The sequence below is a fragment of the Rhynchophorus ferrugineus genome, unplaced genomic scaffold, assembly GCF_030347505.1.
Source record: "Rhynchophorus ferrugineus isolate W39M unplaced genomic scaffold, kcgeb_rfMv2 rfM1, whole genome shotgun sequence".
In the NCBI taxonomy this organism is placed as follows: Eukaryota; Metazoa; Arthropoda; class Insecta; order Coleoptera; family Curculionidae; genus Rhynchophorus; species Rhynchophorus ferrugineus.
The window spans coordinates 93,588,250-93,607,636 of record NW_027472580.1 but is presented as its reverse complement, the minus strand read 5'-3'; the positions used below and the strand labels follow the sequence as shown (position 1 = coordinate 93,607,636).

Sequence of the window (19,387 nt, the reverse complement as noted above, 5' to 3'; positions counted from 1 at the left end):
AGGATTGATAATATTCAACACGATAGAAAGAGGTGGATTTTAGTTTTGATTGTAATATTTCCCCTCAAACGCGCACTTAGAGAAACAAAATCTCTTTCAGCTTGGTCCATTCCGCTTGCTACCTTAGCTTGCTTCTTCTTTAGATACAGATTCTCTTCTTGTGTTACTGAGTCCAAGCATTTAAACTCCTGACTTGCCTCCCGTTAATATTTACAATAGCAAGAAATGCGCCAGTTGTCAATACTTTAGCATTTTCTTCATTAATTCTCAAGATATATGGCTCTGCAGTGCGAACTATATCATGAAGAATGCCAGAAGCTTCAATCTTGGAGCACCAGATCGGTCAATGAACTTGTAGTATTAGTTAAAATTCTCCAAGGTGACGAACACTGGCCCGAATACCAAATGAATTTGGCAAATTAAACCATATGTTATATAAAACTATTAATGCATTTATATTTTAATATATGTTAAAACAAGGCTAAAGTTAATAGTTACAAAATGATATCAAACTACTGTATACAAGTAAGAAAAAAACTTTAGAGGTCAATAACATAATTACGACATTTTAATTCATATCATTATAATAATTTTTTATTTACTTGACCTGATTTTTTGTCGTTTTCTAGCTGAACGCTCAGCAAATTTACGCCGATTTTCAACATGGAGTTTGGGATCTGTTGAATCAGGTTGGTGATATTGGTCGGGTACCTGACCAACAAACCTACCGCCAACTGAGGTTCTTCTCGGTTATCGGTACTGCCGCTATGTCCCCGGATCAGCTGGATAGAGTAAGGATTATTGTTAAACAAATGTCAATCAGAGATGTATAAACGATTTTTATGTTCCCTTAGTATAACAGGTTGATTAATGACATGCTGGCCATTTACAATACCGCTTCCATATGCAGTTACAACGATCAGTTTCACTGTGGCTTGAGGCTGCAACCGGATCTTAATCAGATTATGGCTAAGAGCAGAAACTGGGACGAGTTACAGCACGTTTGGATCGAATGGAGACGTCAAACTGGACAAAAAATTAAGGATTTGTACGAGCAGATGGTGCAATTATCCAATACAGCTGCTAGACTAAACAGTAAGTCATCCGTTTTTGCAGGGTGTCTACAGATTTTCCTCATTGTTTAATAATTTTGGACAATGTCTCTGCGTAAGCGTGGTGCCTAAATTTATTTTTACAGATTTTCATCATCGTTTAATCGTTTTGGACCATGTATCAGATTAGGCATCGATAGAAACCAACTGAAGTTGGTTGGTAGAATTTCCCATGCCAAATGCAAGTTGGTTTTCTAAGTTATACGAACAATATGAGGCCTAGTTAAATGTTGTCATGCAGTAGTATGACCTGCCTTCTTCCTTGTCCAGTAGAAAGTTTATTTTGATCAAACTCTTCCCTCGATTTATTCAGAAATGATCCAAAGTAATGACTGAAGGGTAAATTTTATACCACAAAAGCATCGTAAACATTTTACGACAATTTTTACCTTCACAAAGCCTACTCTCAGTGGGACACAGGCTGTGTTAACCAACATAATTGTTAAAAGTGGAAAGATGCCAACCTTTGGGAGGCTCACCAGGTCGCGACGACCTAAAAAAGTTAGTGTTTCGTATGTATTTTAGACTGACGACGTCATTGACTGATTTTTCACCCCGACAATGATGAGCGTTACAGGATAATGATGCCATTCCAAAAGAACCGTTGACTCCTTTGAGCTAAACCATTTCATCAAGGAAGTTTTTGTACTGATCTGCGAGTCAGATGGAGCGAGATATGGAGAATATGGATGGCGCGACAAATCTAATTTGAATAATTTTGCTGTATGGGACGTCATATAGTCATACTGCATAATCACCTTATTATGTCTACGAGCGTATTATTGACGTTCCCTAACTTCCAAAAGTTCATAATATACGACAACAACTTTGTTGTCATTTCAGTGATAATATCTCGATTTTCTAATTGCATATCATTCATATTTTTTCCACAAAAATACTATTGGGTTTATATTCAACCAGTTGTTTTTGAATTAGCGTTGGATCTTTATCTAATAACTTTTCCAATTCCGAATCAACAAACGTTTTTGGTCTACCAGGTACAAGAAAGTTGAAAGTTGATGTTTGAAATGTCGAAATAACGTTCCACATGTTTTTATGGTTAGGACATACTCACTGTAAATCTCTACCAGCAAACGATGACTCATCGGCTTTTTTCTTCTGATGAAAGGAAAAAGATTATGCGTGGCACAAATGCACGTCTTCAGGCATTAAAATTCTTGCAGGGACTTGTATAGTTTTGTTGAGATTAATGTCAATAGAATAAAATGACAAATGTATTTAGATACTTTAACATTTGAAAGTTATTACAACACACCTGGTACATACATGGGCTTTTCAAATAAAACAAACATTTCATGAATATGATACAAACAACTTGCTTGATTCTATTTCAATGTCGACCTACCCATATTGAGAAACTTTATACATACAGTATTTAACTTATGTTATATAAAAATCGAAATTAAAAACGTAATATTATTATTTATTAACATTTTGTCAATTTACCATGGCTTTCAAGAAACTTAATTAATCAATCAGTTAACAGCACCGTCAGTTTACTAAATGAAAAATTCGTATTTTAGCTGAATATCGTACTATACACTGAAAATTGTATGGTAATTTTAATCTTGATAACAAAACTAATTGAATAATGAATTCATGGGAAAACTTGTGTTTTTTAATAGTCATTGCTGTTAATTAGTGTCCACAATTATTCCGATTATGATTTTTAATAGATAAAAGGATATTGACTGTAGAGTTTTAATAATTTTAATGTTTAACTTTATGCCAATAATACCAATTTTTAGTATTCCAATTTGTTTAATTGATTGCAGCCAAAGTACAACGTTATAAAACAAAATATGTACATATTAATCGTTGTAATAACTAAATAACAATAATAATCAGAAACCTTATTTAGCCTATATATTACACGAATTTTATATTCTGCTACATACACATAATTCAGCTTAATACCTACCTAAACCTATTTATCTATTTGCAATATTATTTTAACTACTACCAACTCATCACTTTGAACTCAGTACTGAGCCCATACAATACAAAAATAATAATATTTTTTGTGACATATACACAAAATTTATGTATTATTATGATGGTGATATGGTTATTTATCTTCGTGTACATCTCCCAAGTTTTCCGTGAAGTAAGTGAAGTGAGAATGAAGAATAATTAGGCAACATAAAACTTGAAATGCTTTTAATATTCTCTTGAAGATTTGTTTATAGTTATGTTCTCTAAGATTAACCATCTCTATGGCTTCCTTAAAAACAATCCACACCGATAGGATCCGTCATGTTCGTGATGAATTGTGAGCCAGTTATATGCCCTCTAATGTCTGATCGCATGAACACCTTCCTTTATCTTTGCTTCTGAGTGAAAACTTTGAAAATATGTATTTCAAGCAATATCAATTACGAATTATCCATCAATATCAATTTTATGTGCAGAGGTGCTAAAACAAATTTATATGGATGTACATATTGTTTCATTCTTTGACTATTCATTCCAATGATCTGCTCGATCTCTTCTATTCGATACATACAGAAAGCAAGAGTGCTTGGAAAACTTTTGTCCAAGTACAAAATTTTAAAATCCTCTCATTTGAAACCTGCCAACGATCGTCTCCATATTTAAATTTTGTGAAGAATCAACTCCAAGCTGCTGCCGTGAAATCGGTTCCATAATATTTTTGTTTCCACCAAACCAAAATATACAGAAATCAGTTGAAAATACTAAAACAACTTTTTTGTTGCAGACCTGTGTATTTAGTAAAGACTACAAAAAAAAGTGAATGAACTTTAAACAAAATTACAAGAAACTTTCTTTCCAAGCACCTAGTCATATACCAAAAAACATTTTCAATTAATTAAATAATAATTAATTAAAAGGACAACGATATTACGTCGATCTCGCGGCATAAATAACCAAGCGTTCAAATAATAATTAAATAATCATTTCGTTAATTGCGTCGGCCGGAATGAAATTGTTGTGATGTCGACCCGCGAGCCCGCCATGGAAGCGATTGTCTAAATGGAAATTCTGCTCTTTTATTGAGGAAACAAAAGACAAGTGCGCTTCGATAATCGTCGCCCGAGGCTGATGCTGACTGCCATGAAATTGGTTCCAGTGAAAGTGTCTTTTATTTTAACATGCATCGAGTTTATATTCTTTTCTTATTTACTATTGCTAGAGTGTGCGTTTGAAACCATCAACATTGGACGCTATCGAACATCTGTCGTTTGATTATATCACTGAATATCGCGATCGTCATCTCGACCGTAAATATTTGCTGTTTAATTTGATATATACACGATAAAAATAACACGGCAATTGAAAAGTCCCCAGCCTACCATAGTAAAACACTTTTTTGGCAAAATTAGTTTTTTTATTCAACATAATTCCCGTCAAGGGCGATGCACTGATTATAGCGACCCTCCAACTTTTCGATAACATTTCTGTAGTACAATTTGTCCTTTGCTTCAAGATAGGTCTCAGGTTCGGCGATTACCTCTTCATTCGATGAAAATTTCTTCCCAGCGAGATCTGAGAACAGGAAATAGTCACTGTTGGCCAGATCTGGAGTATACGGTAGATTAGGAAGCAATTCGCAGCCCAATTCATGGATTTTTGCCATCGTTGTCACTGATTTGTAACACGGTACATTGTCTTGGTGAAGCAGCAGTTTCTTTTTCTACAAATGGGTCCGTTTCTCGGCGATTTCGTCCTTCAAACGGTCGAATAATACTATGTAATATTCGCTGTTGATGGTCCTTCCTTTTTCAAGGTAGTCAATGAAAATTATTCCATGCGCATCCCAAAGTACTGACGCCATAACCTTGCCAGCCAACTGTTACGTTTTCCCACGCTTTGCAGCGGGTTTATCATGTGCAGTCCACTGGGATGATTGTCGGTTGAACTTCGGACTGAAATGACTGAGTCATGTTTGATCCATTGCCACATATCGATGCAAAAACTCGGGTTTATTACACTTGATCATCTTCAAAAACTGTTCCGAATCATCAACTTGTCGATGTTTTTTGTCAAAAGTGAGCTGGCGTGGCACCCACTTTGCACAGAGCTTTCTCATACCCAAATATTCGTGAATGATATGATGTACACGTTCAGTTGATATCTTTAGACTGTCCGTTATTTCATTCAATTTCAATTTACGGTCATTCAAAATCATTTTGTGGATTTTTTAAATGTTTTCGTCGTTAACAACCTATTTTGGGCGTCCACTGCGTTCACCGTCTTCGATGCTCATTTCACCACGTCTAAACTTAGCATACCAATCCTTGATTGTTGATTTTCCTGGGGTAGTATCCGGAAACTCGGCATTAAGCGAAGTTTTTGCTTCAACTGTATTTTTCCCTTCAAAAAGCAATATTTTATCAGCACACGAAATTCCTTTTTATCCATTTTTTCACAATAACAAAAGTTGCTCCACTCAAAATGCTATAATTCACAAACTAATGATCCGACAGCTGTTAAATTTATACACGCATCTTTTGAGGGTTAGGGCTAACTAAAATACATATGGATTTAATTCTAGTAGCGCCATCTATGTGTCAGGCCGGGGATTATTCATTTGACCTGTTATGATAGAAAGAATGAAAATACTATAAGCAAAGGAAAAATTAAATGAAAGTGGTAATGTTCTGTGTTCCTGACATTAATAAGCGAACGATATTTAAGATAAACCATTAGAAATTTAAATTATGTTGAGAGGAAAGTTCTCATACTGTGTTCAATACTTCTTTTTTGCTTTAGTATGAGGGTCTGATATTATATTTTATCGTCTGTATGGCTTTTCCAAAATGAGTCAAACCCAACAATCCAAAAAAGTTATTCCTAAGGGAATATGATGAATTCTTTTCTAGAAGTCTTCAGATAAATTTGGGAGAAGTCCTAGAAGAGGCGAATTATTCTAGATAAATACAATACCGATATGTCATTCATTCATATGGTTATCAAATTTTGACACTCGATGAAGTGATTCATGCTTTAAAAAATGCATTTTCGAAGTTACCTCAGTCAGAGTAGAAACGGATTTTTTTCTTTTACAATTCAGAACATAACAAAAATCAATCTCCATCATCGATAATTCATTAATGACTTTTACGATTTCATAATAATTATATATTATTTCCTCATCTGCAATTGTAATATGCACTGATTTCTTTTCAGATTTCACCAACACTGGCGAATATTGGTCATTCCCATTCGAGACCAACTCTCTGGAGTCCGACCTGGAGAGCGCTTGGAACGATATCAAGCCTCTTTATGACCAGTTACACGCATACGTGAGGAGAAGATTGAGAGAGTACTACGGACCAGAGAAAATTAACAAACAAGCACCGATTCCCAGCCATATTCTAGGTAATTGTTCTTATTTATTATGTAGTTATGACAGCCTCAGCCTAATTTTGGCCTTAGTTTTATAACGTCTATTATAATTCGATTTTGTTTTTAAATATGAAACTCTAGAGACTATGTTCCCAATTCTCAAAGAAATGTTTTCTTATTACTCTTAGTGGTTCCACAATCTGCAATCTGCCCAATAGGTAATAAGTATTTCTTATGTTTATATGGAAAATCACTTTATTAAGAAATCTTCTATACAAAATACTATCTTAGTTAATTATTCTTATTCTAAAGTCTATATATGTCCAGTAATCAGATCAGATGGTGTTAAACGTCTTAATCTACACACTTCATTATCACGTCGCATATTTAGCTGATTAATGGGTACATTGGGATGCACTGACACTCTTTCAAAGTACTTCACACAAACACGTTGAATTACACTCACATTATCATTATCATTACAGTTATCATTACGCGTTATAGGTTCTAGAGGAATATCACGTTGTATCACTTAATTTTAAACATAGTACGGAACATCAACAACGTTGAATAATGGATATATTAGATTGCTAGCGGTACCCCATAGTTGGATTCCATATGACCAAATAGGCTTGAGTATAGACTCCACAGCAATACATTATAATCTAATGATAACCTGAATTTGCGGCTAAGTTCGTTTAGAGAGTATGTGCTTCTTCCAGCTTAGGCGTCGATCTAAATGCATACCAAGATATTTAACATCTTCTGATTGAGGGTGTTGACATTGATTGATATTCACTGGTAGACACGTACTTCTACGCAGGGTAAAGTTATATTGGTGGTTTTTATTTCATTGGCTTTAATGCGCCATGTCTTCAACCACAGTTGTATTTGCATCATGCGTTTTTATGTTCATTGATGCTGTGACTGGATCCTTATGAGATGCTAAGATTGCTGTGTCGTCTGCGCATGTTGTCACAGTAGTAGTTTTTGTGGTGGGTAGATCGGCTGCATATAGAAGATGTAGTATTGGATCCAGTACATTACCTTGCGGAACTCCTGAATATATTGTATGTAATTTGGTATGTTCATCACTTTGTTTTACAGTAAAATGTCTATGAATGAAATACGATTTTAGTAGCTGATAGTCCGTATAAAGGAGAAGTTTCTTTAATTTAACCTGCAAGCCTGAACGCCATACTTTGTCAAAAGCCTGAGATATGTCTAGGACAGCAGCCGAACAATATATTTTGGTATTTAGGTCCATGTTTATTTTGTTTACAAGCCTATGCACTTGTTCTATAGTTCCATGCTTATAGCGAAACCCAAACTAAATAATACAACAACTATATATAACTATACGATATATTGATACTGTTGGCAGAACTACGTCATTGAAATTGAAGGTTATAGTAATATAAGTTTGGAGAAACAGTAATTTCTGTTGTTCCTAATAGATCTCTTTATCTTTTTAAGTCGCATATCTGCAGTTACATCTATTTAATGAAAACTATAAAACATTCAGTCAGAGTTTACTGTAATGTTATCAATAATTAACTTTTCAAAGTCATAATAAATCAAAGTTTTTATTGCTGAATGGCCTTTGGTGAATATTCCGAGGAATAACCTAAAAAATAGAAGTGTTTTCTATAATATTTTGACTATTATTGAATAAACCATTAGTTATGCCTTTATATTTAAATAACAACTTTCTGGTGAATTATGAAGCAGAAATACTGAAGCAACTAGCTCATTTTCTTATGCTTATTCCTAAATGAAGCTGGTTATGGCTTTTTTGGAACCTCGATGCAATTTACAACTTACTATTACGAACTAAAATTCTAGGAAATATGTGGGGTCAAAGTTGGACGAACATATTCGACTTATCGCAGCCGTACCCTGGACAACACTTCCTGGACGTCACTCCCGAGATGGTGAAGCAAGGCTATACACCCAACGAAATGTTCCGCTTGGCAGAGGAATTTTTCGTATCCCTGAATTTCACCGCACTGCCACTTGATTTCTGGCAGGGCTCCGTACTCGAGGAACCCTCAGATCGAGTGGTTCTATGCCAACCGTCTGCATGGGATTTCTGCAACAGGCGCGACTTTAGGTGAGTGATCTCGATTCCATGCACTCTAATATTCATCTATATTTTTGTTGTATTATTTAATAGAATAAAGATGTGTACCAACGTCAACATGAAGGACTTGATCACTGTTCACCACGAGATGGCACACATTCATTACTTCATGAGCTACAAGAATCAACCAAAAGTTTTTCGAGATGGTGCTAATCCAGGTACGAGCAGCATCAATATTGCTATAACAATCTTAGTTATACATTACAATATTGTTATAGCTTTCCATGAAGCTATTGGAGAAGCTGTGGGTCTTTCTGTCGGTACACCAAAGCATCTACAGGCATTAGGACTAGTGCAGGCCTCAGTGGATGATATTGCCGTCGACGTCAATTACTTGTACAAGATGGCGCTGGAGAAAATCACTTTCCTGCCTTTCGCTTTTGTGATGGATAAATGGCGATATGACGTTTTCAATCGAAGAATCGGAAAGGAACAATATAATTGTCACTGGCATATTTTAAGGTACATGAATTTTGATAGTTTTGATGAAAACCGAATTTTAAGGTACATTCTAATTAAATAGGATTATAAATTCAGTGCTGTAAATACATCTGCAGGGTAAACTATTTTTTTTCTGAAAATTTGTTTACTAAAAAAACTAAATTGAGTTATGGAAAATTTGAAGGTTATTGTTTAGTGTTTTGATAACCATTATCTCACTGTCAGTTTGATAGACTCATTAATTATATTTGTGTACCATTAAAAGTTCGTATATAAAGAAATATTCAGTATATAAATTAGTGACATTTTCAGATTAATTATAAATAAGATACATAGTCCTTAAAACATTTATGATATTTTTTGTTTTTCCATTTTATAAGCTCAAATATATATTGCAAAGTAGATTATGGGCTAGTTTCACAAAAATGAAACAAATTATTTTGAGTTATATTTATTTCAAGATATAAAATACCTTGAGAGTTCAGAAAGTATGATTATGTATGAAAAAACAGCCGCATTTGAAGAAAAAGAAAGTGCTGCTTCACCAATACAATGCATCAGTGAAAACGATGACCAAAATCCATGAATTGGGCTTCGAATTGCTTCCTCATCCACTTTATTCTCCAGATCTGGCCCCCAGCGACTATTTTCTGTTCTTAGATCTAAAAAGAATGCTCACTCAGAAGAAATTTTCGTCGCATGTACAGGTGATCACCGAAAGTGAGGCCTAATTGAAGCAAACGACAAATACTACTACAAAAATGATATCCATATATATGAATTCCATAATAAAAATAAAACATGTAAAATACCTTTTCAAATAATAATCATGCCACAACTTACTTTAAAAAGTAGTTCAAAGACAATATTATATTTGTTTGCTATATTTCATTTATTTTAATATAAACTTCGACAGTATTCAAGGCAAAGAATTTGTATACTAAATTATAACGTTTTATCTTAGGGAACAATTTCAAGGAGTGAAACCACCGGTTCTGAGATCTGAAATCGATTTTGATCCAGGCTCCAAGTACCATATACCGGCCAATATTCCATATCTGAGGTAAGTAGCACTAAATTGTGTGGATATTATACCTACTCATATTGTATAAATATTGGGTTGTAAACGGAAAAATTAAAGTTTAGCATTATTATATGGATATAATATTTATCTGCGAAACATTGAAATTATTTTACAAGCTACTTCATCGATTGTCGGTGAATTAAAACTTCTCGCGTGCAGGCTTTTCACCAACAGGTATTTTGTCAAATCTGATGACGATTTTGTGGCTGTCAGTTATCCATTGTTATTTTAAACATATTAACCAAGGGTGTGCAACTGCAATGGTAAGTAGTGGGACAAAGTTTTGCTTAGTTCAAACATTGGCGGCGCTGACAATGTGAATTGAATTGGTTAGTTTAAAATAGTTATGTAGAAACCTTTGGAAAATACCTTGCTTTGATTGGTCTGCCATTTCGCCTGATTACTTTGTGACGTCACATTTATTGGCCAATAGTATTTAAATGAAAATCAAATTTAACTTTTAAAATAAATTTATTAAAATAAAATCCTATACAAATATACATAAGTGTAAATAATATAAATATATATAAACAAAAAGCAAAAAAAAACAATTATGAACTCTATTATAGGCAAAATTAAAATATCTGTAATTCTTCTATAACGCCTTCCCATATTTGTTTAGTGCCATCTATTTTATGGGATCTATTAGAGTTCTAACTTATCTTGATATATTGAAGGTAAATTTTAAATTCTTCCCTGTTAATATTGCATTAACATCATTAAACCAAAAATACAATCACACCTCATAATAACTTTTTGGTTTATTAATGGGGTTAATAAAATTTGGTTTTGAAAATCATTATGGATTGGACAGTTGAAACGCTAAAAATTGATGTGCTTTTTAAAGATAGTTAGATTTTAGAGTATTTAATCTGTGGAACTACTTAATATAGAATGTAGACAAATATTGCATGTTGTCACTTTTTCAGAAGTTTTGTTAAATAGCCTGAAATAGTACTAAAATACAATATTAGACTCTTGTTTTTTCAGAGCAAAATATACACTCATATATTGATTTTTCATTTAATATCTTTTGATAGCAGCGAAGTTGTTTTCTTAAATTTATTAGGTTTTAGAACAGTAGTTAAAGAACATCGCTTTTGAAAAAATCAATGTCAATTCCAATTTGTTTATTTTTTTAGTTGCCATGATAATATAGCAAACCTTTTTTCACTACTAATGGGTTTCCCAATTTTTGTACGTATAAAACAATAACTAGGACATACAATAAATAACATTTCAATCAATATGAAATTACCTTGTATAATTTTGAAAGTTTCTTCATTTGTTAGGAATTGAGGTGGTACTGAAACGATAATCAAAATAATATATATTTTATTTAATAACAAAAAAACATCACATTATGGACGATATAAATTGGAGGTACTAATACTGGCTTAAACCTATGGGAATGTCTATTGTTAAATACGCGCGATGATTTAGCGATGTCCGTAACCACCACCGTGCTCGTCGCCTCCTTCATAGTCCTGCCCGTATCCTCCCGCGCCTCCATAGTCCTGTCCTAAACCTCCTTCGCCACCCGCCTCGTATCCACCTTCGCTGCCGCCGCCCAAATCGTGTCCACCTCCGTATCCTCCGCCAAGACCCTCGTCACCTCCGGCCGCGATGTCTTCCCCTTCGTGTTCTTCGTGGACGGGTACTGCTACAGGTACTTTAACCGGTACCGGTACTGGTTTCTTCACTAATACAGGTACTTTCTTCACTACATCGTAAGGTACTGGGTTGAAAATCGGGATTTTCACCTCGTAAGGTACTGGTTTCTCCACTGGTACCGGGATCTTCTTCTCGACCGGGAATGGGGCGGGTACGGGTACCTTAACGGGGTAGGGGTGGGGTTTCTCGACTGGATATGGGATGGGACGATCGAATGGTACTTTAACTGGTACTGGGATTGGTTTGAAGACTGGGTAAGGGATCTTCTTTTCTACGTGGACTGGTACTGGTTTAGGAATGTGGACTGGGTAAGGCCTGTCGACATGTACCTTAACGGGGTATGGTACGATCTTCTCCACTGGATAAGGTTTGGGTACATGGACGGGCACCTTTACGGGATAAGGAATTTCTTTCTCTACGGGGTACGGTGCTGGTACAGGTACTTTGTAGGGTACGTGAACTGTTTTCTCGACTGGGAAGGGTTGTGGTACCAGGACTTTAACGGGGTACGGTTTGTCGACGTGCACCTTCACCGGGAAGTGTTCGATTTTTTCTACGGGTACTGGCTTGTGTACTGGTACTTTAACCGGTACAGGGATTTTTACGGGTACCGGGATTTTCTTCTCGACCGGGTAAGGAGCGGGCACGTGAACTTTAACTGGGTAATGAACGGTTTTCTCTACTGGAACTGGTACTGTCTTGTAAACTGGATAAGGTTCAGCCACTTTCTTTTCGATCGTGATGGTTTTTTCGTGATGTTCTCCCAAATCTAAATGTAACAATTTATCATTAAAAATATATAATATAAAATTAATAAAAATGTGTTTATATCAGTTTCCAATGATAATAATAATCTTCTGGTAAGAAGCATTATTTTTTCAACATTTTCAAAACAGTTTTTACAAAAATTATTTCCCTATGTTCAAGAAATCTTTCATTCAATTTGTCTAGCCATTTTCATCATTGGTGTATATTACTACTGAGAAATATTTAAGGCAGTATACTGCTGATTGTAAAATTTTATTCGAAAATACATTGAAATATATTTTATATATAGCTGCCATATATGCATTCTTTAACCTTCTCGGTTCTTCTATTGTTTGAACCAAAAGCTACTCTATAAGCTAGCTAGTTATTGGAATAAGAAGTGAGCTTATAAATTCCTGGAACATATATCGTATTTACTACCTGCTTCCAATATCCTGCTGGTAAAAACCATTTTCTTTTCTACATTTTCAAAATAGCAAAACAGTAACAAAAATGGTTTTCCTTTGTTTAGAAATTCTGTCTGTCATTCACTTCATCTAATCATCCTTCTAACATAATATGAAAGAAAACATGATATGAAAGCGTTTTAAATGTACGAGTTTCACATTTTTGAAACTCTTTTTGTACAAAAAATTGATCCCGCCAAAAAGATTTTAATTCCTGCTAAATACAAGTAATACTACACTAACCTATAAGACCTCCGTGGGCGCCATCGAAACCACCACCAAAACCGCCTCCGAAGCCACCTCCGAAACCTCCTTCAAAACCGTGACCACCCCCGTAGCTGAAATCCAACCCCCGCTTGTCCTGCTTCTTTTCACTAGGGGCGGATTCGACGGGCTTGCTATCAGCTGGTTTCTTATCGTTTCCTTCTGCTTTTTCTTCAGCGCTTACCAACAGCAGGAGTGCGCATAGCGCTGAAAAACTCTGAAAACGAGAAACGGATTTAAGTTAATCCCTGAAAGGTAAACAAGTTTATTGTGTCGTCTAACTACCGCGAGAAATAATTGAAAGCTCGCGGTGCAGGATGTCGAGTGGGCCGTGATCTTGACTGAAGGAGAAATATAATACGGAAACGCCCTAATTACCCGTAGATGCATAACTCTCACTGCAACACCTTATCGATTCATAAATATATGCATATATGACAAGTGAAAGGGTTTAGCCATCTAGATGACGGTTTTATTTTAAACACGCAGCAGTAAAACAAAATTAAAATATATCGTTGCTTGTTTTAACTACATTGGATGCAGATTTATGATCAATAGATGTTTCAAAATCAATAACGATGCAAAGTAACTAATTATTAATAAATGTAAATATTTTTAAAAAGTACGATCCAAAAAATCTGAGAGAGTTTTGAGATTTTAGATATGTTTTCTGAATTCTAGTTATTAAAATGAAACAAGTTTATGAGTTAAGTTAACCACTGTATTGCTATAATTTACTATATCTGTTTATATAAAATGTTTTTAATCAGTAATATACCCTTACAATAATAGAAGTTTCAGAGCTACAAAATATGTTTAAATTTATTTTTCTTCATCTATATCTAATGTTTTATATGTACTCTTTTTGATATCTGATCAAAACTCTGGAGCATCACCAATACTAATTTAATTTTGTTAGGAAATGTATGAAATAAACTGTAATAAAGTATAACAAACACAACGGCAAAATATATAAAGTTTTAACGACAACAATGGCTTTTATTTAATAGGAAGAAGTCGTATAAAATACTTTTAGGAATTGCTTCTGATCTCAATATAATGATCTAGAACACTATATTTCACTTTTTATGATGCAGAATTGTTTCATTCACGTAATTGTAAGTTTTAATTGTTATTTCATTTCAATGTGATTCTACACACACAATATTGTTGAATAAATATTGTTAAAATCGTAAAATACACTTGACTTGTGCCTTGCAGGAAGTTGCATAAGATATTTTTAACAATGTTTCACAATTATATTAGATCTGGTACTTAATCAAAAAGAATTTTGGACATGAATCCTGGAATTATCTGTTAAAACCTCAAAATTGAGATGAGTTATAATATGTTGGAGAGAAGCAACAAGTTAATCTTTTTTGTGCTAGTGTAAATTATATAGAGTGTTTTTAGAGTGAACAGCGTGTGAAATAATATGATTGAGAATCATTGACAATTCTATCTGGTCAGCGTTTATAAATTATGTTATATAAAAAAGATAGCAAGGCTTAAAAATTAAACGAAAAATTAACTTCAATAAGGCACTATGTGATTTTAATGATCTTTTTTTGGTATTATATTGTCGAGTATGCAGTGAAAACAATTCTCAAGAAAATTATCAGTTTTGTTACCAAGTTCTAATGTTAAAATATATAAGAAAGTGCAGCTTCAACATTTGGTATCCTCAAATATGTAGTGTAACAGTTAATCTCAACTGTTAATAAAAATATTGAAGAAGTTTGTCATATAGGAAACCTTAAAATTAAGTATCATTACTAGAAATGTACAAACACTGCGAACTGTATTAATACTGATCTATTATTGTTATATAACATGTGAAACAGGCTGTAATAAACACAATAGCAGGAGAAATATCGACCCGCGATGACAACAATGGCTCTTGTCTAATAGAAAGCCGAATAAAGACTTTTTTAGAAACTGTTTTAATTATATTAATGCGCATGGTCGTTCCAAGAATGTCTTGTAGTATTGTTTCCTGCATTTTAGGATACCCATTTTATTTATTTTATTTTATTTTTTTGGTTCTGATTCAAACCGGCTGTATAGTCGCAGACAAAACGCGAGACTTGGTTTATTACGGAAAGAAATTCGCTCTACACCCATCTAATTATTTGTTTTCACTTTCGACCGTATGGCGGAACACAGCGCGCGCTTACCGTATGGCGCTTTTCCAAGAGAGAAAGGCCGGTACCATACGGAGAGTCACGATATTTTATCGAGGAACCGTTCGACCGTCCATCAGATTTAATGCTCATTGATTGATTGATTGATGCGAAGAGGCGACCTTGCGGACTCTCGATCCGATCGCAATTAGTGGACGATTTCATTCAGAATTCTTTTTTCCTGATGCTTGTACTGGTTTTATTACGTACCACCGTGTTTTTAAATCGTTTTCTTGCATTGGTTTTTATTGTAGTTGTAATATGTACTATTAGCAATGATTGGTTGTTGATTAAGAAATTATTTCAGTAATCCAAAGGCTTTTTGTGAATCAATTCTTAACTTTTTAGGACAAATCACTAAAATTCATCGGATATCTCTATATCTAGGTCAACACTAAAAATAGATTTGATAGTTTAGGAAATATTGGAGGCTTGAACTGAATAAAACTATCACGCGATCGATATCAAATGCAAATAATGCCTTTAAATTGTTTATTGATGGCCAATAGAAAGAATCGAAAAAATAATATTGCAATATTGGAAAATACTGCTGGAAGTACTCAAATGAAGACCAGAGCTAACATCTTACTCGTATTTCTATTATTTTATTCTATTTAAAACTTATTCTTTTACATCCCATATTACGTGGATAAAATGTGCCAAATTTTATATAACGATAACTTGATTGAATAACGATGTTTGAAAGATAAGAAAATGTGGTAGCTAACTATGGACAATAGTTGGGAAAATAATATTAAACTTTTTACATCTATGCCTGGTAGAGATGATCAGAAGAAAGATCTTCAAAATTAGTTCGTAGTCTCTCGGTAACTTTAATAACAAAAATAATTTTTAATTAATAATAATTCATCTGAGTAAATAAACAATATCACTGATATTGCTTCCAATTTTATAAAAATTCCAATTAGATCTAAATTCAACTCTGAATAAATATGTCTACAATTTACTTTGTCAAGAATGATTGATTTTACAACGTTATACACGTCATTCGTTCTTATTGAGATGCTGAACAAAATCCTCAATGTTGACAATCTCACTGTTATTTTAGATAGATATTTTGGTACTTATTTCTCAATTTCAATGAACTAATCTTTCAATGTTTTTTCATGAATGAAGTTTTTATTTTATAATACTTAGTACTCGTAATTATTCAAGGCTGTTAATTTCACTCTCTGATATTTATTATTGGTGAATATACTTTTCGATATCATAGTAAGTTATTATAGTATACTTTCTTAAATTAATAGTTATTTAAAACGTTAATTAGTTTCATTATTTTATATTTACTGATGCACATTCTTCAATGTTGTAGATGCCAAGGCAAAATTATTGTTTTCAAATATATATATATATATATATATATATATATATATATATATATAGACATCTTGAAATCAAAACTTCTTTATATTTTCTAAATACTTCTAGCTGAAATTACACGACACAACAAATAACCATTTATATTATTAAAAAACAAATAGAGAAAGTGATCAATGTAGAAGTTAATTAGTCTTAATAATAACATGGATAATGAATCTATAATTATTAATATAATTTAATACACAGGTGATAGAAATATTAGTCAACTTAAGATATTGAATTGAATATTAAGAAGGTATATGTAGAGAAACATAAAAAAAAATTAATTCAATTTAATTCTTAACAATATTAAACAATATTTTTTGGTTTCATGATATAAATATACCTGATTATAACTCATATAATAAACAAAGGTGTCAAAATTATTAAAATATAACAAACAATATTATCAATATCTTACAAAATTTCAAATATTTGATAATTATTTGATATATTAAATTTAGAAATAGAGAAGTAGAAAAATAAATTTAGAATTAGAATACTGATAATTGTTATGACCCATCTCTACTTACCAGAAGCTTCATAATTCCACGGTACTAATGTGTCACGGAGGCGAGCACTTTGTGGTACTGCTACCTCTACCAAAGCGAAGCCCCTGTTTTATACGAGTCCACTTTCCAGCCCCCATCCGACGTCCCAGACGCCGCAGAAGAAGAAGAAGAAGAACCGTGATAACATCCAACGGGGAAACCGTTTCGTTTTTTATTATTTTTTTATTTTTGGAACAATTTCAACATATTCTCGCGTCCTGTCCGTCGCTTCCGGATAAACAGTACTCGGTGGTACCTAGTAAATCGATTTTAATCATGTACGGACGCCGTGAGAATCGGATTTTCAGTGTCAGATGATGTAAAACGAATTACTGGTTATGTTTTGGTTGTTATTCGGTATAAATTGGGTTGACTGCTTGATCGTAGTTATATAAAAACACATTAGATATTAAAATGTCATAAGAAAAAGCGGTTCCTTGTAGACGCGACTGATCTCCGAGTGATATTTAATGATTCGCGGCGCAATATGCCTCGAAATATCACGAAATTCGACTTAAATCGAATTAGATTGCAATTATTTCGTATATATTGATACTAAATGGAATTATCCCATTCATTTTAGTGTAGTAATTTAAGCTGTTTATAATATTCTTGAATATTAAAAAAAAATTATATAACGATTTTTTAAAACCTCATTGGTATATTAACATGTTTATTGACTTTTCAGTTCTTGGATGTGTATAAGTTCTCACCATTTAATAACGGATAACTGACCCTGTAGTATATGGTTATGGAAAACGAATTTTAAAAAACTATAATATATTTTAAACCAAGAAAACTCAATACTATATGAGAAATTCAAAATGTTGCTTCAGCGACAGAAAAGGATTTCGTTTTTGGCTCCTATTGTTTATGATGACAAATAGTGGATATACTACCACAATACAAAGCAAAAAACATAGCCAAAATCAACGTCAAAGATGAATATTCGGAGATTAGAAAGTGTGTGTTTTATCACGAATATTAAGAATCAAACATTCATGTTTCAAACATTTATATTTATTTTTTATTTTTCCATTAATGGAACAAAAGCAACACAACCTCAATCTGTATCAACTACAGTTCATTAAATTAATGCAAATATTGGTGGGGTAGAAATAATCAAGTTAAGCCACCAGATACATAATATGATATACACCAGATATACATATGTCTTATCATGATAATACTATTTAAAAGAACCAATTAGAAATAGTCAAGTTAAGCCACCAGTTATACAATATGTTTTATCGTGATAATACCATTTAAAAAGTTATTTAGAGAATAATGGATGAAAATTTATCCATTAATCGTTTAGTTTAGATGTATTGCCTTTTGTCACCAATATTCTCATTCAAAATGTGTTTATAGTTATGAGCGCTTGAGTGTCCACTCGTTTACATTTCAAAATATTAGTATTATCTATCAAGGAAAATAAATATTGACCCACAACAGTCTTATGTCATTTGCGTAAAACTGGCTATGAAAAGAAGTCCAATACTTGGGTTCTATGCGAATTAGCAGTGAAGAACGTAATAAATCAAGGCTGCGTTTGTGAATCTCTGCTGAAATAAAACAAAAGCCAAAATGTATGCAAATTTTGGTCTAGAAAAGTGTATCTACTATTTTACATAAATATTATTTAACAAAAATAAATACGCCGTCGTCATCTTCTTTTGAATAGTTAATATAAAATGTACACTCTCTATTTATAGATTTTATATAACCTTACTGTACGAAAATCCAATCCAAAACTAACGGAATAACTAGATCAACCAACCAAATATATCAAAATATTTAAAAGTTGTTAAAAAAATTATTTAAGACCAAGAAAACTCGATACTATATGAACTGAAGCCGTGAGAAATCCTAAATGTAGCTTCAGCGACAGAAGAAGGTTTCGTTTTTGGATCCTATTGTTAATGATGACGAATAGAGTATTTACTACCACAATTCAAAGCAAAAACATAGCCAAAATCTACGTCAAAGATGAATACTCTGAGATAAAAA

General features: G+C 33.2%; 2 protein-coding genes across 3 annotated transcripts in view; one reads left to right on the top strand and one right to left on the bottom strand.

Annotated features, from left to right (window-relative positions):
• Window positions 1-19,387, top strand: part of Ance-3 (angiotensin-converting enzyme Ance-3) — a 115,682-nt gene that overhangs the window by 13,232 nt on the left and 83,063 nt on the right. For both annotated transcript variants that reach the window (XR_013004821.1, XM_076397987.1), the window contains exons 2-8: window positions 630-791; window positions 855-1,095; window positions 6,285-6,476; window positions 8,289-8,556; window positions 8,620-8,744; window positions 8,805-9,048; window positions 9,992-10,090. Coding sequence is in view for 1 of the 2 variants with exons in the window: in XM_076397987.1 (XP_076254102.1) it covers window positions 630-791; window positions 855-1,095; window positions 6,285-6,476; window positions 8,289-8,556; window positions 8,620-8,744; window positions 8,805-9,048; window positions 9,992-10,090 (1,331 nt within the window). In the remaining variant the exon portion in view is untranslated. The remainder of the gene's footprint in view (window positions 1-629; window positions 792-854; window positions 1,096-6,284; window positions 6,477-8,288; window positions 8,557-8,619; window positions 8,745-8,804; window positions 9,049-9,991; window positions 10,091-19,387) is intronic.
• Window positions 11,473-17,469, bottom strand: LOC143192577 (uncharacterized). Its single transcript, XM_076397998.1, has 3 exons — window positions 17,360-17,469; window positions 13,243-13,480; window positions 11,473-12,554 (listed from the first exon to the last, which is right to left on the bottom strand). Exons 1-3 carry the CDS (start codon window positions 17,369-17,371, stop codon window positions 11,551-11,553), a joined length of 1,254 nt encoding a protein of 417 aa, XP_076254113.1. The 5' UTR covers window positions 17,372-17,469; the 3' UTR covers window positions 11,473-11,550.

Coding starts and splice junctions, on each gene's coding strand:
- LOC143192577 (XM_076397998.1), bottom strand. Junction 12,555..13,242: donor CGCCCACGGAGGTCTTATAG/GTTAGTGTAGTA, acceptor TGTTACATTTAG/ATTTGGGAGAACATCACGAA.